At 29.0% G+C, this 20049-nt stretch overlaps 1 protein-coding gene across 2 annotated transcripts in view; it reads left to right on the plus strand.

The window, feature by feature from the left end:
- LOC136982264 (probable E3 ubiquitin-protein ligase RNF144A-A) overlaps positions 1-20049 on the plus strand; it is a 61528-nt gene that overhangs the window by 16508 nt on the left and 24971 nt on the right. The window contains exons 1-2 of one of the 2 annotated variants that reach the window (XM_067278737.1): positions 3121-3332; positions 13543-14102. In XM_067278737.1, coding sequence (XP_067134838.1) covers positions 3299-3332; positions 13543-14102 — 594 coding nt within the window. In that variant the 5' untranslated portion in view covers positions 3121-3298. Of the gene's footprint in view, positions 1-3120; positions 3333-13542; positions 14103-20049 lie in introns of those variants that run through there. The other variant, XM_067278738.1, reaches the window with a different exon arrangement.

The following is a 20049-nucleotide window of genomic DNA, read 5'->3' on the forward strand; positions in this document are numbered from 1 at the left end:
ACTGACTTGTAGTATTACATGTTTCCCTATCGGATGTTCTCAGTTTAAACCAGTAAATTTATTTTTACCTTTAAATTTCGATGTATTGTTACAATAAAATAACGATTGAGAACGGAATATATTTGCTATAGTCCAGGGCTTCGATTATTAAAACAAAATATCGGTCAACTTTGAAAAACGTTGAAAATGCCTGCGTCTTGCAGTATGATATATTTAGCGAAGATTTAATTAAGCACATCTATTTTACTTAGTATGCAAATTTGCTTTTGTCTTATATGAATGGTTTAATACATGAAATATATACAGTATACATACGAATTTAACATCAAAGAAGGCGCATTCAGGCAATAAGTGAAGTACAGTATATATTATTTATGAATACCATAACACGTTTCCATCAGTAGACCTTTCCAATATTCATGTGGCAGAGACGAGAGTTCACGAGCTTTGTGAAAAAATGGCTGCCTCCGCGAATGGATCTGTCTGCATTGACTGTATTATAATATCAGTAGTAGTTAGTCAGGAAATAACTGAGAAAATAAGTAATAGTATGTGTAAACTATCAGTCAATAATAACCGCCGCCATGACAGTTTACGAAAACGTTTCCTTATTCTCTTCTCTTGAAAAGTAACGTTAAATAACACGAGCCGGAACAAGAGTGACAATCGCGAAATAAAGAAACGCATTCTTAATTCATTGTTCAGCAGATTCATTTCCGTTACGTTAGTTACTTCTATCAAAGCTCTACTCAATTAGAACTGTTAGGAGAATTAATTTGTTTTCATACAAAACTGATAACTAAGGTTATTTTTTAAATTTATATAATTTTTTAATTTCGTAGCTCTGTTAGAAATTAAAAATTCTCACACAAAGCCATAGTTCAGCGTTACAGCTCTGCAACTGTCTATATAAATTATATTTATTACATCATTTTTAAAATAGTGTTTTTTTTTTTTTTAAATCTACAGCACTCTTCGCCCTGTATTAAGTGGGCCTTATTATGGCTTCGGCCAGGCTCACAATAGGCCTGTCGGGAGGTGAGAAACCGGGCCAGACCTTGGGTTTTTCGGCCCTACCTGATTTGATCTCGGATCCCCCAGAGCGGTGAGTTACCACCTTAACCCACTCGACCATCGACCGTCATAAAATAGTCCATATTTTAAAATTTCCAGTTTGTATGAGCTATTTTACACGCAATACTTGATCTCGCGTCATATACATTTACGTATGTACTTTAAATTAAGAAATAAACGTGCATTTCGGCTCTAACTTTTTCAGTTTACATGATTATACTCAGCGGCGCCCACAGACTATAAAACGGGCATCGTACATTATGCAATAAGCGTTAGAGTCTATGATTCAACGTCGGATCAGCGCTCCCACAAGGTAACACTGGTTGCGCTCGGAGGCTAACTTGGCCTTCAAAAGCAAGGGATGTGGTTTCGGTCAACACACGACGAATAAATAACTGTATAAAAATAGTTGCATGGGACAATGGACAAATATCATTCATTAGATTTTTTTTAATATTTGTAGAAGTCGCGAATTTCCGTTGTTTGTTGATCATCAAATTTGAGTGCCCTTTGGGGGTTTAGGAAAAGGGCAACCCAGACGAAAATGGGGGAACTTGCTTCAATGTACTGTACCGGAAAAAGGTAATTATATACCTTTTAGTATCTGCGAGTGTTTCGTTTCCGTGTTGGAATTTTAATGCACATACATTCTTTTCTTTATTTTTAAATTAGAATTTTTCGTGTTTTCTTCGTATTACATTCAAAAATAGAAATTACTCGTTTGAAGTAATTCAAAAGTAAAAATATTTTCCTCATTCTCATTGAATATATTTCAACGAGTTTCTTACATTTCATATAAATATATATTTCAATGAAGTAAATCATTTATTTTTGAATGAGTAAAACTCCATTTTTTTTACTTGTTTAACGAGTAATGAAATTTCTACCTTTATGTAGAAAACACTACATTGGGTGCAATAGCTTCAGTATAAAACAAACTGTATCATTGGCTTAGCTTGTCACTTAGAAGCATCCTATACTTCGTTTGAAATGAAACGGGTATGTCAATTGGTTTATTATATTTGTATTTTATAAGCTTATTATTCACCACTTGCATTTGATTAATTTGTTTTCTTTTATTTATGCTATTAGAATTCAAATGAGTATTTAAACCATTCTAATTTGAATTCTAAAGTATAAATTAAAAAAAAAAACAACAACAACAAATTAACGTAAGTGGTAAAATACCATCTTTTTTTGCAATTAATAAATTATTACTGATGAATGTTTATTATAATAATTATTTTTATACAATATTAAAAAACTAAGAGAAAATAAAATCATAACTTAGCACCCGGAAATTGAATCGAAGATCTAATTATATATATATATACACATACAGATATTGAGAAAATTCTCATGTGGAAAACTTTTATACCAATTATACGCACGTGTTAGATAATAAAACAAAAATAACATCGTAGAAATATAATCGACAAGACATCCTTGAAAAATATAATCATTAAATATTTATTAATTAAATTCGTATAAAATAACTCGCAGTAGCGGGTTGTTTCTTTTAGGCCCTAGGAGCAATTTCGTTATAAGGCCCTTTATGTAAAAGTGTTTTTTTAATATTAAAAAGACCATAAAATCGTCAATACGTGAATTATGTCACTGTTCGCGGGTGAAAAACGTTTACAGGCATACTTTTGCTACGTAATTTTTGAGGCCCCTCGAGACGACGAGGCCCTAGTGCCTGTATTGGGTAATCTGCCCCTGATAACTCGATACAGATTTCTACAGTTGGCCTTTTTATTCTGATCGTATCAAATTTAATTAAAAATCTCAGATACAGTGTAGTAGAAACTACATTGTATTTGAACACGAGAAACAATACGCATCTGTTCTAATTTTGAAAGCAGGCGTGTTATATATTCCGATTACGAATGATTTATTTAATAAAGGAGGTTATATAAAATAAAAAATAAAAAATATATATATCAATACATTCTGCCCTAATTTTGACCGTAATTCAGATATTTGTTTCAAAGTATTGTAGAAAATACTTGTGTAAGCTATTGGTAGTGTGTTGTGCGTGTGTTCTGTTGAGGCGCATGCGTGATGGGTAGATCCCGTGTTCTGTTCAGATGAAAGATAATTGTTTATGTTTGATATTATATTAGATTGTGTTTGTACGATGCACATGAAACGTTTAGTGTTTTATTGAGCCCGGTATAACGTTTGTCTTTTGTATATAATTTTGCTGCACTGTGGATAAACAATGAGTTACTCACTTTTATCTGTACAACCTTCAGGTAAATCTCATCTGCAATTATTAATTGTTGTCTTGTATCTAAAATATACCCATTCTTTGTGTTTATTTTGTTATAATTAAATTTCTCTCTTATCCAATTTTATTGTGTAACCTGCTATAGTTTTGTGTATCTAAATTTTAATTCTGTTTACATTGTTTACTGTGTTTTATGTAACTAAATGCTTCTTTATGTAAGCATATTTTCTTGAGTAATTCAAAATTGATAATATGTATCCTTCATTCTAAAATAAGAAATTTGAAGTTAAATAATTAATGGAAGTTTTAGCCATATTGATACTTTAATATAAATAAAATTTCTCTATAGTAATTAATAACTTGCAAGAGAAGATTATAAATCCTTTTTTATAAGCTGCATTAACCGTGTATTCATCAATATAATTATATTTGGAAAAACTTTGAATGATTAAAAATAAGTGAATTAATTCGTTGTTATTGGGTGCCCGAAAGCCCGGTTACATCTCTAAAGAACAATAGTTATTGTTTAGCATTTTATATTACAATAGTGTGTTAAAAACAAATTGTGCGGTGATGTCTGGCAATCTGTAAATCCTGGGTCAGGGAATTTTACCCCGTCATCCCTACCTTCTTGTCACCCTTAGTTGTCACTCCTAAAGCTATACGGAGAGAATTTTTTTGTCTTAAATGCCGAAATTTTATTTACCAATATATATCTTTCATATAAAACCTAACGACGAGTAAATTCTTTCTGAATGAAGAAAATTAGCTGTCCTAAATAAAGGAGCATACAAAGGAAGATAACATCAAACTAAATAATTATCTGCTCTTTGAATACTCCTTATTTAACTATTATGCCAATTATAATAGTAATGAATTATTATTGTGGTGTTTACATCCTTGATAGCAGTTATATGCCACAAATTAAACATTTGTTGATTGTTTACATGAGAATTTGTCATTTCCTCTTCATCTAAGGTCACATAGGTGAAATAGAAACATTAAAAAAGGTTTTGTTGTTTTTAATTGGTCAGTTTAATGAACTGGTAAATGTTATGTGAGATAGAAATTATTTAGAACAGTTGAAACTTGCCAGTGGAATCATTTGTAAACTTTGATATCAATGGTTATATTGCAATCAAAAATTGAGATGCGATGTAATAAGAAAATTATAATAAATAAGATAATAATTTAATAAGAAATTTACATTTAATAATAATTTTATATGTTAACTAAATTTTATATATTTGGATGCATCCTTGAAATATTTGATTCTTTTTCAAGCAAAATGTGATTCTTATACCAGGAATATTTTATTAGGAATTTACTAATCTCTAAATACTTCATTATTTATCAGAAAGTTTTATGTAGAAAAATTATTCTGTTTTAATTTTCTGGAATTAAATGAATTATCTGTGCATCAAAGATCGAATTTTGAACTGTAATATATAAACTATGTTGTAAAAGTTTTTCAAGTGACTAATAAAGTAGAAGTAGCAGCTGCTATCATATAAAATGAAAATTATAACTAAATATAAAGCAGCTGTTATATTTAATGATTTTACTTTTTTATTCATTATCTTGATTAATATAATAAATTAATAAAAATTATATTAAAAATTACAATTAGTATTTAATCTTCAAAAGGCAATTAATCTTTATCATGTTAACATAAGATCAACAACTAATCCATTGAGTACTATCATTATTATTTCATTTATTTTAATTCTTTGTACTTGTCTTCCAAAAGGTGGAGGAACATAGTTAAGTTTTTAGCTCTTAAGTTTCCTTTAATATGTAGCATGAGTTGTCAAACCTCATTACAGTTGTAGCCACATATTGTCTATCATAAACATAAATGAGAGCTGCAACCCCTATTGGAATGGTATTTTATGTTATATATAGTTAAAGTACTATAGTTATCACTGTTCTGTGGGAAATGTTGCTGCTACTTCACTTAATTGGTACTTTCTGACTAGCTAGGTAAATGTTTCTTTAATTCTTTGAATTTATGAACATGCTCTTAGTTTTATTTGCCTGTTCAAGGTTAAGTTGCAAGTTAAATGTACAATCTGTGTTTATATCAAATTACATAATAGTTTGCAAACTTACAAAAATATTACATATGTATAAATAGTGTGTACCAAGTTTATAAAAAAAAATTTTTTTAAATATACAGGTGATGCCATAAGGGTTTAGAGGAATTGCATGCAAAATGCATGTGGCTTCTAGCAAACAAATGAAAGTATAAGTTTACAGTTATGTTCTAGAAGACCATTTATACTCTTCTGGTTAAAGTCCATACCATAAATCCATGATTCTCAAATGTTGTGTTGAAAGAGATGGATAAATATGCCATGAATATGAAATTATATTTTAAAAATGAGAATAAACAAATTTGAACCAAGATTTATTAATATTTATTATCTACAATAAACTATAGTTATTTTAGGCCTATAGTGTAGTAGTTATAGTACATAGCTGTTTATAATTTAAAATATATCAGTGTATATTTAATTTTGTACTTAGAAGTGCACCAGAAAAATTTTACAATATGCCACGAACAAAAAAGTTGGAGAATCACTGCTGTAAATAGTAATCTCTTTCCCAGTATTATCTGTTTTATATTTTAATTATTATAATGCATTGTCTGCTTCTATACATGAATTATGTTGAAATTATTGCCAGTTAGTTATATTTATGTCAATTTTACTTAAATTTGTAATTAATAGAAAAGGAAATGATCAAAACGAATTCATATTTAATATTTATTCACTCCCTCACTTTAATAATAATTATTTTATCCACTTTATATTTTATTATATTTTTCAATTTACTTATTATACTGCTGCAAAAAGTAACAGTCTAAAATTTCAAACATCATTATTTATAAAATACAGCTACCAAGCCTGTTAAATGTATTGTTTTTTCTAGAAGAAAATTACATACAATTGTGACATTTTTCAATAGAATTCATTCATCATTTTTCCTTATATATAAATGCTTTACTGATTTTGAATGAAAAGCAGTGACACTTGTATCATTTATGTCACTTCTACTTGTGCTGTATAAATAATTATAAATTATACATACTTTTATAATTATAAAATAATTCTGACGGCCAGATGGCCGAGGCTATTTAGCTACCGGCTTATTGCTCTAGGGGACTCGGGATTGAATCGGAACAGTTGAAAAATCTCAAAAATTTTTCAGGTGGTGGTCTGTTGGACTCCAACCCTCACCACCTATCCATTCCATTGTGAGCCTGGTCAAACCCACATTATGATTAAATGGCCTTCTTAGTTCCTAGAGGGTGGAAAGAGAAAAATACACACTTCAATTCCTTTTATTGCTTTAGTTTTACAATTTAAAGTCAAAATAAAAATATGAAAATTTTATTTGATAAATTATATATACTGTATAAACTTTAGTTAAATTATTATAGGATTCTTGTTCAATACTAAACCAGCCAATCTTCTAATTTTCTAGCAAAATTTGGTAGATAATGCTATTATTAGAATAATGAATTAATTATAACAATAATAGTAACAAATTTTAAGCTTAGTTTTTTTATTATTATTAACATTTATCAGATAATAAATAAAAGAACTTTAGAAGTTAGATAATAAACTTGTGATAATTTCAGAAACAGGTCAATTAGCATTACAATTCTAACAGTACTCATCTAGAAAAACTACCCATTTGCATAGTTTTTGATTGTAACTTATTATCGTAATCTTCTGACTATTTCACTATCTTAGTAGAAGATACTGTATATATTTATCAAAGTGTGTTTAATATTTTATCTGAGATGAGGATACAAAATATCTATACTTATAAATTATATATATGTATGGTAATATTTATATATGAGTAAGTAAAATGCAAATATCAAGATTGATATTTAAGTGTGTTATTAATACAGCACATCCCAAAAGGGGTACAGTCATTTATAACAACTTCAGATGATTGTTCAGATGATTTTTTTTATAAGTCATAGCAGATTTAATTATAATAGGTATTTAATAAATTTCAATAGAAGCATAAAACAATAAGTTTTGTTTTAATTGTTATACAAAAGGAAATGTTTATAATTGGGAAAATGATGCAAACTTTAGAATCTATATTTGTTTTTCACAAGAAAACAAAATTACAAAGCAGATTTGAGTTTCTTTTATAAATTCTTCCACTCAAATATGTAAAATGTTAGTAATTTTACATACTTAGATAGGGAAGAGTCTACGAAAGAAGGTTAAGGCTTGTGTAATTTTGTGTTCTTCTGGTATGAAAAGGACAAACCTGGGTTCTGAAGTTTGTCATTTTCCAGTTATGAATATTATTTTACAAGTATAAAGCTTTATTATTATTATAAATATCCTAAAATAAAAATTTTTAGTCATGAGTACTTTCTGATCCTATAATTCAACTGAAATGTTTTTCCTGGAGAAAAATAACAGGAAGAAATTTCTATTTATTCAAGTATTTTTGGTTTAACATTAATTACTTTCAGAAGCAAATCTAAATAAAAAACAAAAATTGAATTCAACTTATTTAATTTTCAATCAATCAAACATCTTTATTCATAATAGCTTGTTACCTGTTACAATAGGGTGCTTCAGTTGATAACAAACCACAGTTAGTTTTATCATATTATATCACACTATTTCCAATACAATTTACTTCTTACCTATTATCATTAGCATTAACATATATTTTTTAATATTATTAACAATTATTTAAATATATATATATAATATTACTCAGCTACAACAAATTTTTGAGCATAGTTATATAAATTATATATAGTTACGATTTTTGCTGTATGGAAAAATAAATACATAGTATTTTCATTGGCGACATCGTCCAATGCACGGAGGTTGTATCAGTCTTGTAACTCCCGGGCCTCCTTACATATACAAAACATGTGAATTTTGGAAAATTTTTCTTGTAGTCCTTGGATATTCCAAAATCCTATAAATATTTTAATGCTATCATTGCAGTATATTATTTATGAAAGGGAAATTTCAATTAAATAGCTATTGTTAGTCTGTTTATCTATATTCCCAACTTTGTTATTATCTAGTTCTAGTTCTAAATTTTCTGTTTTTTTAGTTTTAACATTTCATTTGTCTGTTACTTCTTTTAAACCATTTATTATTAATTCTGAATTCTAAAAACAGTTTTTACTTTTTATTCTGGAGAGATTATTTTAATCGAATTGCTACATTAAAATTCAGTATAAATGCTTTATAATAATTTTTAAAAATTATTTGTTGATTATCTCATTTATCATTTGATTATATAATAATAATAAATAGTAAATTAATATTTTAGAAAAAGTAACACTATATGAAATTTAACATTTAAGTAAAACTTTAAACTTGGAAGCTGAAACAGTAGACAATACAACAAAAATAAACCATTCATACTTACTCCAGCACAAAATTTTAATAAACTCACAAACATTTTCATAAGGTCCAAAAGCATTTCTGGTTTTATTAAAATCTTGTGCTGGAGTAAGTACAAATGGTTATTTTTACTGTAGAGTAAAATTTTATTATACAGGAAATCATTGTTAATTTGACCTTGGATAGTTCAAAATCCCATTAGTTCATAATTGTTTTTTGTCCTAGCTGGGGATATAGAGATTTACATGTTAAAGAATTCGGTTAGTTTGAAATATGTTTATTTTGTAATTTGAAATGAAAATTCTGTCCAAACTGTGATATGTGTATATTAACTGGCTTGTTTAGATCAGTGATTTTCGGCCGGTATGTCATGAGAGGATTGTAGGTGTGCCATGAAAATTTTTAAAGGTTATTAAATAAATTATTTTTGAGAGAAGCTCAAAGAACAATAAGTATACATGTCAAAATTAAAACCTCTTTTCACTTTTTTAAAATCAAAAATGTATCTATAATTGTCCATATTTAGTTGAAATTATTTTGATTTAGAAATACCAGGATATTGGGCAGGTTTCTAAAAGCAATTATCATGCCACTTAATGCAAATCAAGACTTAATGTTAATTGCTTTTCTTATTTAAATGAAAATTATTAATTTAAGTAACTATTGCTATAATCTGCTGCTATTTTAAGGAACCACCATACTGTTTTATTTAATTCATAAAAAATATAGGTAAAAAGAATTAGGTTAAGTGGCAAGTAATATGGCGATAGAATATATACAATAAAACACCAACAATTGTCATATGACATCGGGCTATATAATAGCTAAAATAATAATAAATTAGTAATAAATTTGACCCAAGAGGGAGGCATTAGGTGCCATCTCGTAATTAAATAATTTTAGATTAAACTGGAAGAAAAGAATCAACTTGGAGCTGGATTCAAACCTGCAACTGTATCAGGTTGTTTATATTTGTATAGAATGTTTACAGACGCAACTTGAAATCACATAATTTTTACTGAAGAAATTTAATTATAGATTCAAGTGTACCGTGAGATAAAAAAAAGGTTGAAAAACACTGATTTGGATTGAAATGTCCCCATACTATAAGAGAACAATAGTCCAAGAACAATTCTAATCTGGTCAATATGGCTTTGCTTTTACAGTAACACATTTTTTGGGTGTCACTTTACCTATTACTATCCTTTTTTCTCTTATTTCATAAAATACAGCTGGGTTTTGGGATTGCAAGATTGGGCTATGAATAGTGGATTGAGATATTTGTAGGGATCCAGGCTACTACTTTTTGGGCCACTTTAAAAATAATTTGGGTTACATTTCAAAGAATTTTGATTTACTTTTTTAATTAACAAAAATAGCATTCTATATAAATACATATTCCATTTGCTTAATAAATTACATCAGTTACATGGCATTTGGCATATTATACGGAAATATGTAAATCTAGGATAATTTGAAGTTCGATAATTTAAAGTTGTGAATATTTCGTTTCTTGAATTTTGGACTAATGAGGATTTCCTGTAATATTTTTTCTTCTTTCACTCTCTCTCTCTCTCTCTCTCTCTCTCTCTCTCTTTTCTTTCCTTGTATATTTACTAAAACTTATATAATAGTTTTTATTGGAAGCCACATTCAACAATATGTATCACAATAACAACTTCTTCTAATAATACTGTAGTGCATAACACAGAGACACAGTCTAAAAACCTATGTATTTTTGTATTTGTTATGTAATATGTATTTTTTCATATAGGAAAGATATGCATTTTGGGCATTTCTTGCCCATCTTCAGTCTGATCTTTTAAGTCTATTTAACATCACATTCAATATATGTAATATTTCATAAAATTCAAATTCTTTTTGTACATTATTGTTATTTCTGTCTTTTCTTTGGTTTTTGTATTTCATATTTAATACATTTAACTAAGACAGCATTTCACAAAACTTAAAAATAAATCAAGTTATTTGAATGTCTAGTTACAATTTTTCTATCCTGTTTATATCTAGTATACAGTTTTTCTAGTTATGTATCTTAAATTGATGTAAAGTTTCCTGCATACTTCTTAAAAAACCATAACCAAATATTATAACAGTGATATATTTTTAAGTTTTGTGGAATGTTATGTCTTGTTAAATGTTAAAAAACATTTACCAGTTATCAAGAAGGAGGAAATTTTGCTTTGTAGTAGTTTATATACAGTACAAAAAGAGAATTGTATTTGAATGTTATTGAGCAATACTTGTACAACTAGATATTTTAATAGGAAATATTATAGAACATTCTATAAACATTTTCTCTCTTGTTTTGTGTGAGAGCTAAAGGTATGTTTTGTCTAGATTATTATAATAATTAAACGTGTCTTTTATTACTTCTCTCTTTCTTATTTGAATTGAATGTTTAAAATGACATAGTAAGATGAATCATTAAATATAATTTTTTAAACATTTTAATAAAATAAAAATTTTAAATAATTTAATTTAGATCAAATTATCTAAATTAAATAAATCTAAATGGCCATCTTCAGGTTTCATAAATTGAACTAATATATGGATGCACGAGATAATATAAGGATGCACGGGGCGGTATGTAATGTTAAACGTACGAATATTGCATCGTATAACAAACTAAATGTGTATGAGAAGAGTAAATGCAATTTTAAAAGGCGGGAAATACGTCGGCTACAACGCTTGAGCAATGGACACTGCACAATCAAACTATCGTCTTTCATTTTTATTTTAAAATTTCGTAACTGTGTTCCGGAATAAGAAATCTAGCCATTTACCCGATGAAGAATGCGGAAGGTGTTCGAAAACGTTTGTTTCGTCGTATTTATTTATTTTTCACACCGGTTAGAGGCTCGAGTAAGTTGAATTTTATTTTGAACTAATATAAAATATAAATTTCAGAACACGTGCACTACACTTATAAAATGTATAAATTAAATATAATAATAAAAAATATTACATAATAAAATATTTAAATTAATTTAAAAATAAAAAAAACCAATATTAATGAAATATAAAAAGGTGAAAAATTAAGTTAATATGAAATAATCCTTAAGGAGAAACTCCCAAACTGGATGGAGCATGTCTGTGTGCTTATTAATGCATCCTACCATAATGGCTTGCCTGTAAATCTGAAGAACCTCTGCCAATCTAGATATGTCCAGAACCTTTGTAATTGGCTTTATGCCATTTTACTAAGTTTGTGGAAATGGATCTAAACATAGCTAGGGTTGTATTACATTTATTGATGTCGCAGTCTCTCTTGCATTTTTTCAGCATTGTATCCAAGTGTCTCGAGACACTTGGATACAATATCAACAAAGGTCAACATATGCTGACAAAACTCCAAAACTGAGATGAAACATGGTATTTTGTACACTCCTGAGAATATGACTTTTATCACTGCATAGTAAATAATAAACCGTTGTGTTCCTATGGTATACAGTTGTATCTTTGGCTAGCTTGAAGCCACACAGGAAACAGTGCTGATCTTCATTGTATGTCACTGCAAGAAATTTCTTTTTACTCTTTGTGATAGCAAAGATGTTAATAAGAACTCATTGCTTGAATGTCAATGATACTATTGATGAATTAACCTGAATTTATCCTCCAATGTCCGGAAGTCAGGGGTATACCAAATATTCATATTTCGTAGGCACAAAAAACCTTTCACACACTATTTCTAGCAAACAAATTAATGAGCACAAACTAGAAATAGAGTGTGAAAGGTTTTTTGTGCCTACGATTTTAAATTAGTTCTAGCTTTGTGTGCAGAGATTCATATTTCATCCTGATTTTGGAGTTTTGTCAGTGTATGTCAGTTATACATCAAGATACTTGATACAATGATGAAAGAACATGAGAGATGGTGACACCAATAAATGTAATATGGCTCTAGCTGTGTTTGGATCCATTCTGACAAGTTTTGTAAAGTGGCATGAAGCCAGAGTTATTAAGAAGGTTCCATACATATCCAAGATTTTTTATCCTACACTGGTGTGCGACATTTATGACAAAAAAAATTGTTGCTTAACTCCACAAAAAATCACTGGGAAACATGAAATTCAGAATACAAAGATAGTATTTTGTACTTAAAGGATGAAGAAAGTATACTAGTGCAAAAATGAATAGAACACATACAGTATGGAATCAAAGCCTTCTTCTTATTGTAGTCTTGCACTGCACATGCTGACTGCATGCATTTTGCATGCCCTCATGTTACCTGTGATGTTTTCTTTCTGCATACACATCACCTTTCTACTGAATTCAGTGTTCGTTGTACTGATCAAAACAAGCCCTTTTCTACTTAATTTCATGGCTTTCTGCTTAAAAATTACATCGTTGCTTAAGTTTTGCATGCCAGTGTAGAATGGTGGAGATTCTACAAATTTACAAGCAAGCTGTTATAGTTGGATGTATTAAGGACACAGATATGCTCTACCCAGCTTCAAAGTTCCTCCTTAAGGAATATTTCATATTAACTTAATTTTTTTACCTTTATATTTCAGTAACATTGGTTGTGGTTTTTTAAACTATAAATATTTTATTTTGTAATATTTTCTTGCTATTATATTATGTTATTTAATTTATACATTTTTAAGTGCAGTGCATGTGTTTTAAAATTAGTATTTTATATCAATTTAATTTGTGGAATCTGAAAATGGCTATTTACACTGCTGAAACTATTTGTCCAATTTGTAGAAATTTTAATACTGTCTTTTGGTGATTTAAAATTTGATTGTCATAATGAATTTATATAAAATTATATTTGAGATGATTTTATAAAAATTTTTTTTTCAGATAATCCTAACATCATGATCAACGAGAATTCTAACAAGACAAGTAAGACTTTGCAAAAAAATAAAAAGCCATCGTTATTTACACGATTGCTGAGAAGAAATAAAAGTAAGATAGAAAATTATTCAAATGCAAATTTAGAATTAGAAATTCAGAAAATTTTACTTCATTATTCACCTAAAAAGGAGTCTTCCAATAGAGAATTCACTCAACATTATTCTAATCACCCTAATCAGAATTTAAATGAAAACTTGTATAAGTATTTATCTAAACATAAACAACATATGAGCAGTGGAGATTTGAGCAAAAGTAACTGGTATTCTACAGTAGTTGCTGCAAGTAGATCACTGAATAGTGGATTAAACAAAGAAATTAGTGCAGAATTAGCAAATAAAATAAAAGACGATATCAAATATTTTAGTTCGGAGAATAATTCGGTCCCATCAAATTTATCCAGATTATCCCAGAATGAAGACGATAATTTTTGCCGCATGTGTTTGAGCATTTTGCCATTAGAAGAGATGTATCGATTGTCTAATTGCGAATGTAAATTTTGTATTATGGTAAGAATATTTTTGTTTTAAATTGTTTATTTCACTTAGAAATATTTATTGGTTCAAAATAAATTATATTTGTTGACTTCTCTATACAGGTATACCTCACCTTACGTTGATAATTTGTTCCAAGAGAGGTGACTTAAGTCGAAAAATGACTTAAGTCAAATTTACTTGTCTCCGAATTTACTTGTCACTAGGCTAAACCACAAATAACTATTTCCAGTTCTATATTTTATTTATAAATGCATTTTTTATAATATATGGTTAATAAGAATCTATTTTAACCTTACAAACAAATAAATTTTAGTTTTTAATATTGTACAGAAAAAAAGTAATCTAAATTTATGAATACAGGTATGTACATACATACTTGTAAATGTACATGTTTACAATTTGTGAATGTGATTTGCTCTAAGACATTATAAAATAAAATGATTTTGTAAGGTTAAATAACAAATATGGTTATTAAAATTATTTTGCGATAGTAGAAAATAAACTAATTTATGTTAAATTTACCAATAAAGATCGCTAAATAAGATGACATCACAGAGTCACAGATGTTTTCATATTTTGTTCTCTAGGATTTATCATGTACAGTACAGTATTAACATTTACTGTAAATGTACGTATTTTAATATGATTTTATATACTTTTATTCTTATTTATTGTACAGTAACATGATTTTATGTGCTTTTAATGCTTTTCTAGTGATATTATGACTTCAATATTTGTGGTGGATAGATGTAAAGTCAAATAAAATGACTTAAACTTGATTTTTATTTTTCCATATTTTTTTTTTTTTTTTTTTTGATAAACGACGTATAATTGAGAACGACTTAACTCGAAATAATGTAACCTGAGGTATACCCGTATACTTATTTCTAATCTGTCGAATCGTCAGTTTGGCGGAAATTAGATCATCAACTAATACAGTCAATCTAAATGACATCTTTAGTTAAGTCAATAATTTTAAGATTAAATATTAGATTTTTTTTAAGACTGTTTTATAATTATTTAAATTACTTATTATTCTAAATAATTACTTTTAATTAAGACTATATAATTTAGCTTTGATTTTCACTAATATTAATTACACTAGTCTACAAATTGAAAAAATTTTTTTGGAACAGAAACAGCAATAAGTGAATTTTATTCTTTTTTGTTAGTGAATCTGAAAATGAAGCCAGTTTTTCTCCATCACCCACCACATTTTTATTATATACCATTAAAAAATTGATGAAAAATGTGAATTTCCCACAGTGACCAAGTTTATTGGTATTTTAAATTTCATGTAATGCTAAATAAATTTCTAATACTCATATTTTATTTTGCTGATTACATAAAAACTGTTGTATAACATAACTAAAACAGGCATAAAAAGTACCTGAAATTTTTTTATAACTGGAGTTGGATAATCACTTCTTATTTCGGTGTAGGGTAGGATCTTCTCTTTGCAGAAACCAGCAGTAGTCACTCATCATCGATTTGTTTCATCTTCCTTGGTAATGCTGCTCAATTTGCAATATGTCTTGGTGAAACCGTTTACTCTGCTCCCAAATTTGGTGGGAAAAAGTCCAAATGAGAATGCAAGAAATGAATTTTTAAGGACATCTGGCAGCCTAAATTTTTATAGTTTAGCAGGAGCTTTTTTACTAAAATATCACTATTTTGTGCTTTGTTATTTCCAAGAAAACCATGGACTACATCTTTAAATGATTTCCATGCCTTTAGCTCTACGTTATTCAAGTTCGTGTCAAAATTTTCATTAAGTAATTTTCTAATCTGTAGTCGAATATTCCTTTCTTTAATTTAGTTTCACTTAACCTAGGAAACACTTGACTTACATGTTTAAGCCTGGTCCTGCCAAGTGTTTAAGTCTGATCCTGGTCCTTCTTTATTCAGTGCTTTAACAAAATTTTTTATCAACCCCAATTTTATATGTAAAGGGGCAAAATTACTTGCTGAGGGTTGACTAATGGAACATACTTAATATTGTTTTGCCCAGGAGTGAAAGTGTCTCTTTTTGGCCAATCTTTTACCACATAATGTTACTTGTTGCATGACTGTTGCAAGACATAAAAAGCAGCAGTATTTTATAAAGCCACCTTGCATCCGAGAAGAAGACCAATAACTTTTAGGTCGCTACAGATACGTCATAAGTGAGCACTATAAGTGACTGCTTTTAAAATTAATGACATATTTTCATGTTTCTTTCAAACCAACAGCATGCGCTACTGGTATAGAAGGATTTTTGTTTGAATTATGCAGTAGCACTGCTTTTAAGCTTGTTTTTGATGAGTCTATAAATAACTGCCATCATCAGCTTTATAAGGAATATTCAACTCAGACATCAAACTATTTACATCACAACAGGAACACAACTGATCTGCCATAGTAAAATATTTCATTAAATCCTTATTTCTGTCTCTGAAAAATGAAACTTTGGTATCCTTATGCAATAAATTACACTGATTTAAGTGTGAACCTAACACTTCTGCTTGCTGTTTTGATAAATGCAAGTCGCAAACCAAATCGTTTAGTTCCATTTGTGAAATGAGATGTGGTTCACTATTTGATTTTTCTGGTATAAAATCTTCGTCTCTTGAACCTTGTGCCGCCGCATCAGAACAATCCTCTTCAGAATCAGAAATCTCTTGCCAAGAAGCTGGGGCTGTGGGAATAGGTAAATTCTCCCCATAAGGAACTGGTCTCATAGCCAATGGAATATTTGGATACACAATATTACTTTTATTTTTTGCAGAGAAACCTCTGATCTTTGTTAAACAGAAGTAGCAGTCATCATAATGATTTGCTTGTTCTTGCTAAATCATTGGTATAGCAAAAGGCAAATGCTTCTTTTTTAATAACTCCTCAAAAACACCGGACTACATGTAAATCTTCCAGTCAAAACCTAATAACCGGTGCTAACGAATTATATTTTCATGGCGAACGTTTCGGACACTTCACTGTGACTTTCCTCAAGCCTTCTTGTCTTCTTAAACGATTTTCTTAAACGATTTTCGAACAATCGAACTCCTATTTCCGTTACACACGTGTCAACCGACCAAATCGTAAAATCAAACAAGTCGGATTCAAACCGTTGAAATAACTTCTGTAAAACTTCCAAATTAATAAAGCTTTAATCAAATAACTAATCCTACGCTAATTAAGACTGTACCACCATTCCTCTAAAAACAATCCTGACATCATTTCTATGTCGATGCCCTACGTTTCCAAATTTATCAATTTCACCAAAGCATTTCTCCATTACTTCGTTAACACGACGGTTGACTCATTGACGGTTTTTGCATCCGATCCGGAAATCATCCCGGACTTTAACGCTGCGAAACTGTTGGCCATCACTATTCATACTGAGCAAATTAGATGGTTAGAACAAATAGAAATTTGTAAGGCCTTCCAGTGGTCAAGGCCAATAAATGCAAAGGACAAAATGAGGTTATCGATGGCGTGGCAGGCCCTACTGCAAAAAGACGAGACGGAATAAATGAATGAATGGGAAGTGTTAACGAAGTAATGGAGAAACGCTTTGGTGAAATTGATAAATTTGGAAACGTAGGGCATCGACATAGAAATGATGTCAGGATTGTTTTTAGAGGAATGGTGGTACAGTCTTAATTAGCATAGGATTAGTTATTTTATTAAAGCTTTATTAATTTGGAAGTTTTACGGAAGTTATTTCAAAGGTTTGAATCAAACTTGTTCGATTTTACGATTTGATCAGTTGGCACGTGCGTAACGGAAATAGGAGTTCGATTGTTCGAAAATCGTTTAAGAAGACAAGAAGGCTTGAGGAAGGTCACAGTGAAGTGTCCGAAAACGTTCGCCATGAAAATATAATTCGTTAGCACCGGTTATTAGGTTTTGATTGGAAGATTTACATGCTTCTTTTCTCCTCATAACCACTGTGTGAGCTTAACATAACACCTAATACACGTTAAATATGTCGCCCATTGTTTTTCTTGATCTCCTACTGGACATCCAAAATAAAGTCCATAGGCAGTTTTCATCAATTTTGAAATGGGCCTATGCTGACTCTTTGTTGCAAATTCGTCACATACATAACAAAACACATCTGGAGAATTTGTACATGAACGTGTTTACCGCCGCATATTTCAATAAATGTCGAGGTAAAATTTAAAAAAGAAAAAAATTTCCAAATTTATTTTACCTGCAATTGAACACGGATTACCACACACAGCTTCACTCGCCAATGTCTTGAGCTGCACTGAGATAATGCGTTTTCAAAGACCAACAACGCGTCTTCTTTGTTCACGGTCGACGATTCATTGGTTAAAGCGTGGGTGCCGGAATAAATAGGTTATAAATTGGCGCCGATCAGGTGGCTGTTCTTTTGTCAGCAATCTTACTCGTATTTGGATGTACCTTTTCTCTAAAACTACTGAATTGTAAAAATGTAAATGTAAAAATGTGTCGATTGTAAAAATGTTGACTTTTGAAATTGAAATTTTAAATTTAAGAATTTTTTTGACAAAATCTTTACTTTAAATAAAAAATTTATTTACGACTGAAAAATTAAATAAAAAACATGTTAAAATGCACACTACCACAAGAGGAACAAGTCAAAGTTTGCCATTTTTACATGGGCTACAATTGAACATCTGACTGTCCTTAAAGTCAAATAACTAAATAACGTGACATGATAGAGCATTTCTGATCACACTTTCTGTTTCAGCATGAAAAATACATTATAAAAAAATCACTGATGTATCTGGTCATGTTCCAAAAATCATATAGACTAGTGTTAATTAGATCTCAAAGCATTGGAAGTTCATTTCATTTTGTTCATTTTTGAATATAAAAATTTATAAATGCAATTCAAAAATTAATTTCAAATATTATCTGAGACTTAGCTTAACATATATAGCTTCAATTGCAGCCTTAAAACTTTTTTATCTATTTTTCAAATGCATACAAAAATAAATCATATAATTTTAAATTTTAATTTTTAATGATAATGTAAGTACTATTTAATATTCTGTATATATAAAACAGTTTTTTATATATGAATATATTCTCTAAAACCTATAGATTTCATCAATTGTAGAATATCGTGTAATTAAAATTTCACTTTCAATTATATTTGAGATTATTTCTTAAAAATCTTTCAACAAAGCATTTGAAATGCATTTTTTTTTTTTAACCGAATGGTTTTAATGGGGATTTACATGGATAATTTTAACTATTTGATTTTTAAATAGAATATTTCCAATTCATTCAAAGATTTTTAAGAAATAAACTCAAATGTAATTGAGAGTGTAATTTTAATTACAATTAAGAATATTGCCGCAACAAAGATTAGAATATCGTGTATTTATTCTATCCGATAGCATTTTCATTTGGAATTAGAGTTGTTACTTTTTAAATCATCTGACCTGGAGATTATATTGGAACTAAAACAAAAAATTTGTTTTTGCTAAAAACAGAATTAAATATTTTGTAATTGCTTTTTATTTTACTATATAGTAATGTAAAATGTTTAGTAGAATAATATAATATCAAAATAATTGTTCTTTTCTAGTAGATTAAGAATATGTCTACAGTTCAGCAAAATAGTCTACCTGAAGAATATATAAAAATAATTTAAAGTTTATATTTTTGTGACCATAGGGCCAGTATCTCTTTGATACCGCATCAGGATGACAACACTGTACCCTTAGACCGATACAGAGATCGTAAATTCGCGTGAGTGGTTACGTAGGGGTTAGACCCGAAATGGAGCGAACGGAGAGAATGGCGGAAGAAATGCACTCGGAGAAATTTTTATAAATAAATAATACCCGTTTATTTAGATGAAAATTTCGGTTAGGTACAGGTTATTTAGTTAGATTCCTTGCTATACAGATTTACTGGTTTTCTAGATGAATATTATAAGTATACATAATTTAGATAACAATACGACCGTAATCAACTT

Source organism: Centruroides vittatus, unplaced genomic scaffold (assembly GCF_030686945.1).
Source record: "Centruroides vittatus isolate TY-2023 unplaced genomic scaffold, ASM3068694v2 contig_817, whole genome shotgun sequence".
NCBI classification, from domain to species: domain Eukaryota; kingdom Metazoa; phylum Arthropoda; class Arachnida; order Scorpiones; family Buthidae; genus Centruroides; species Centruroides vittatus.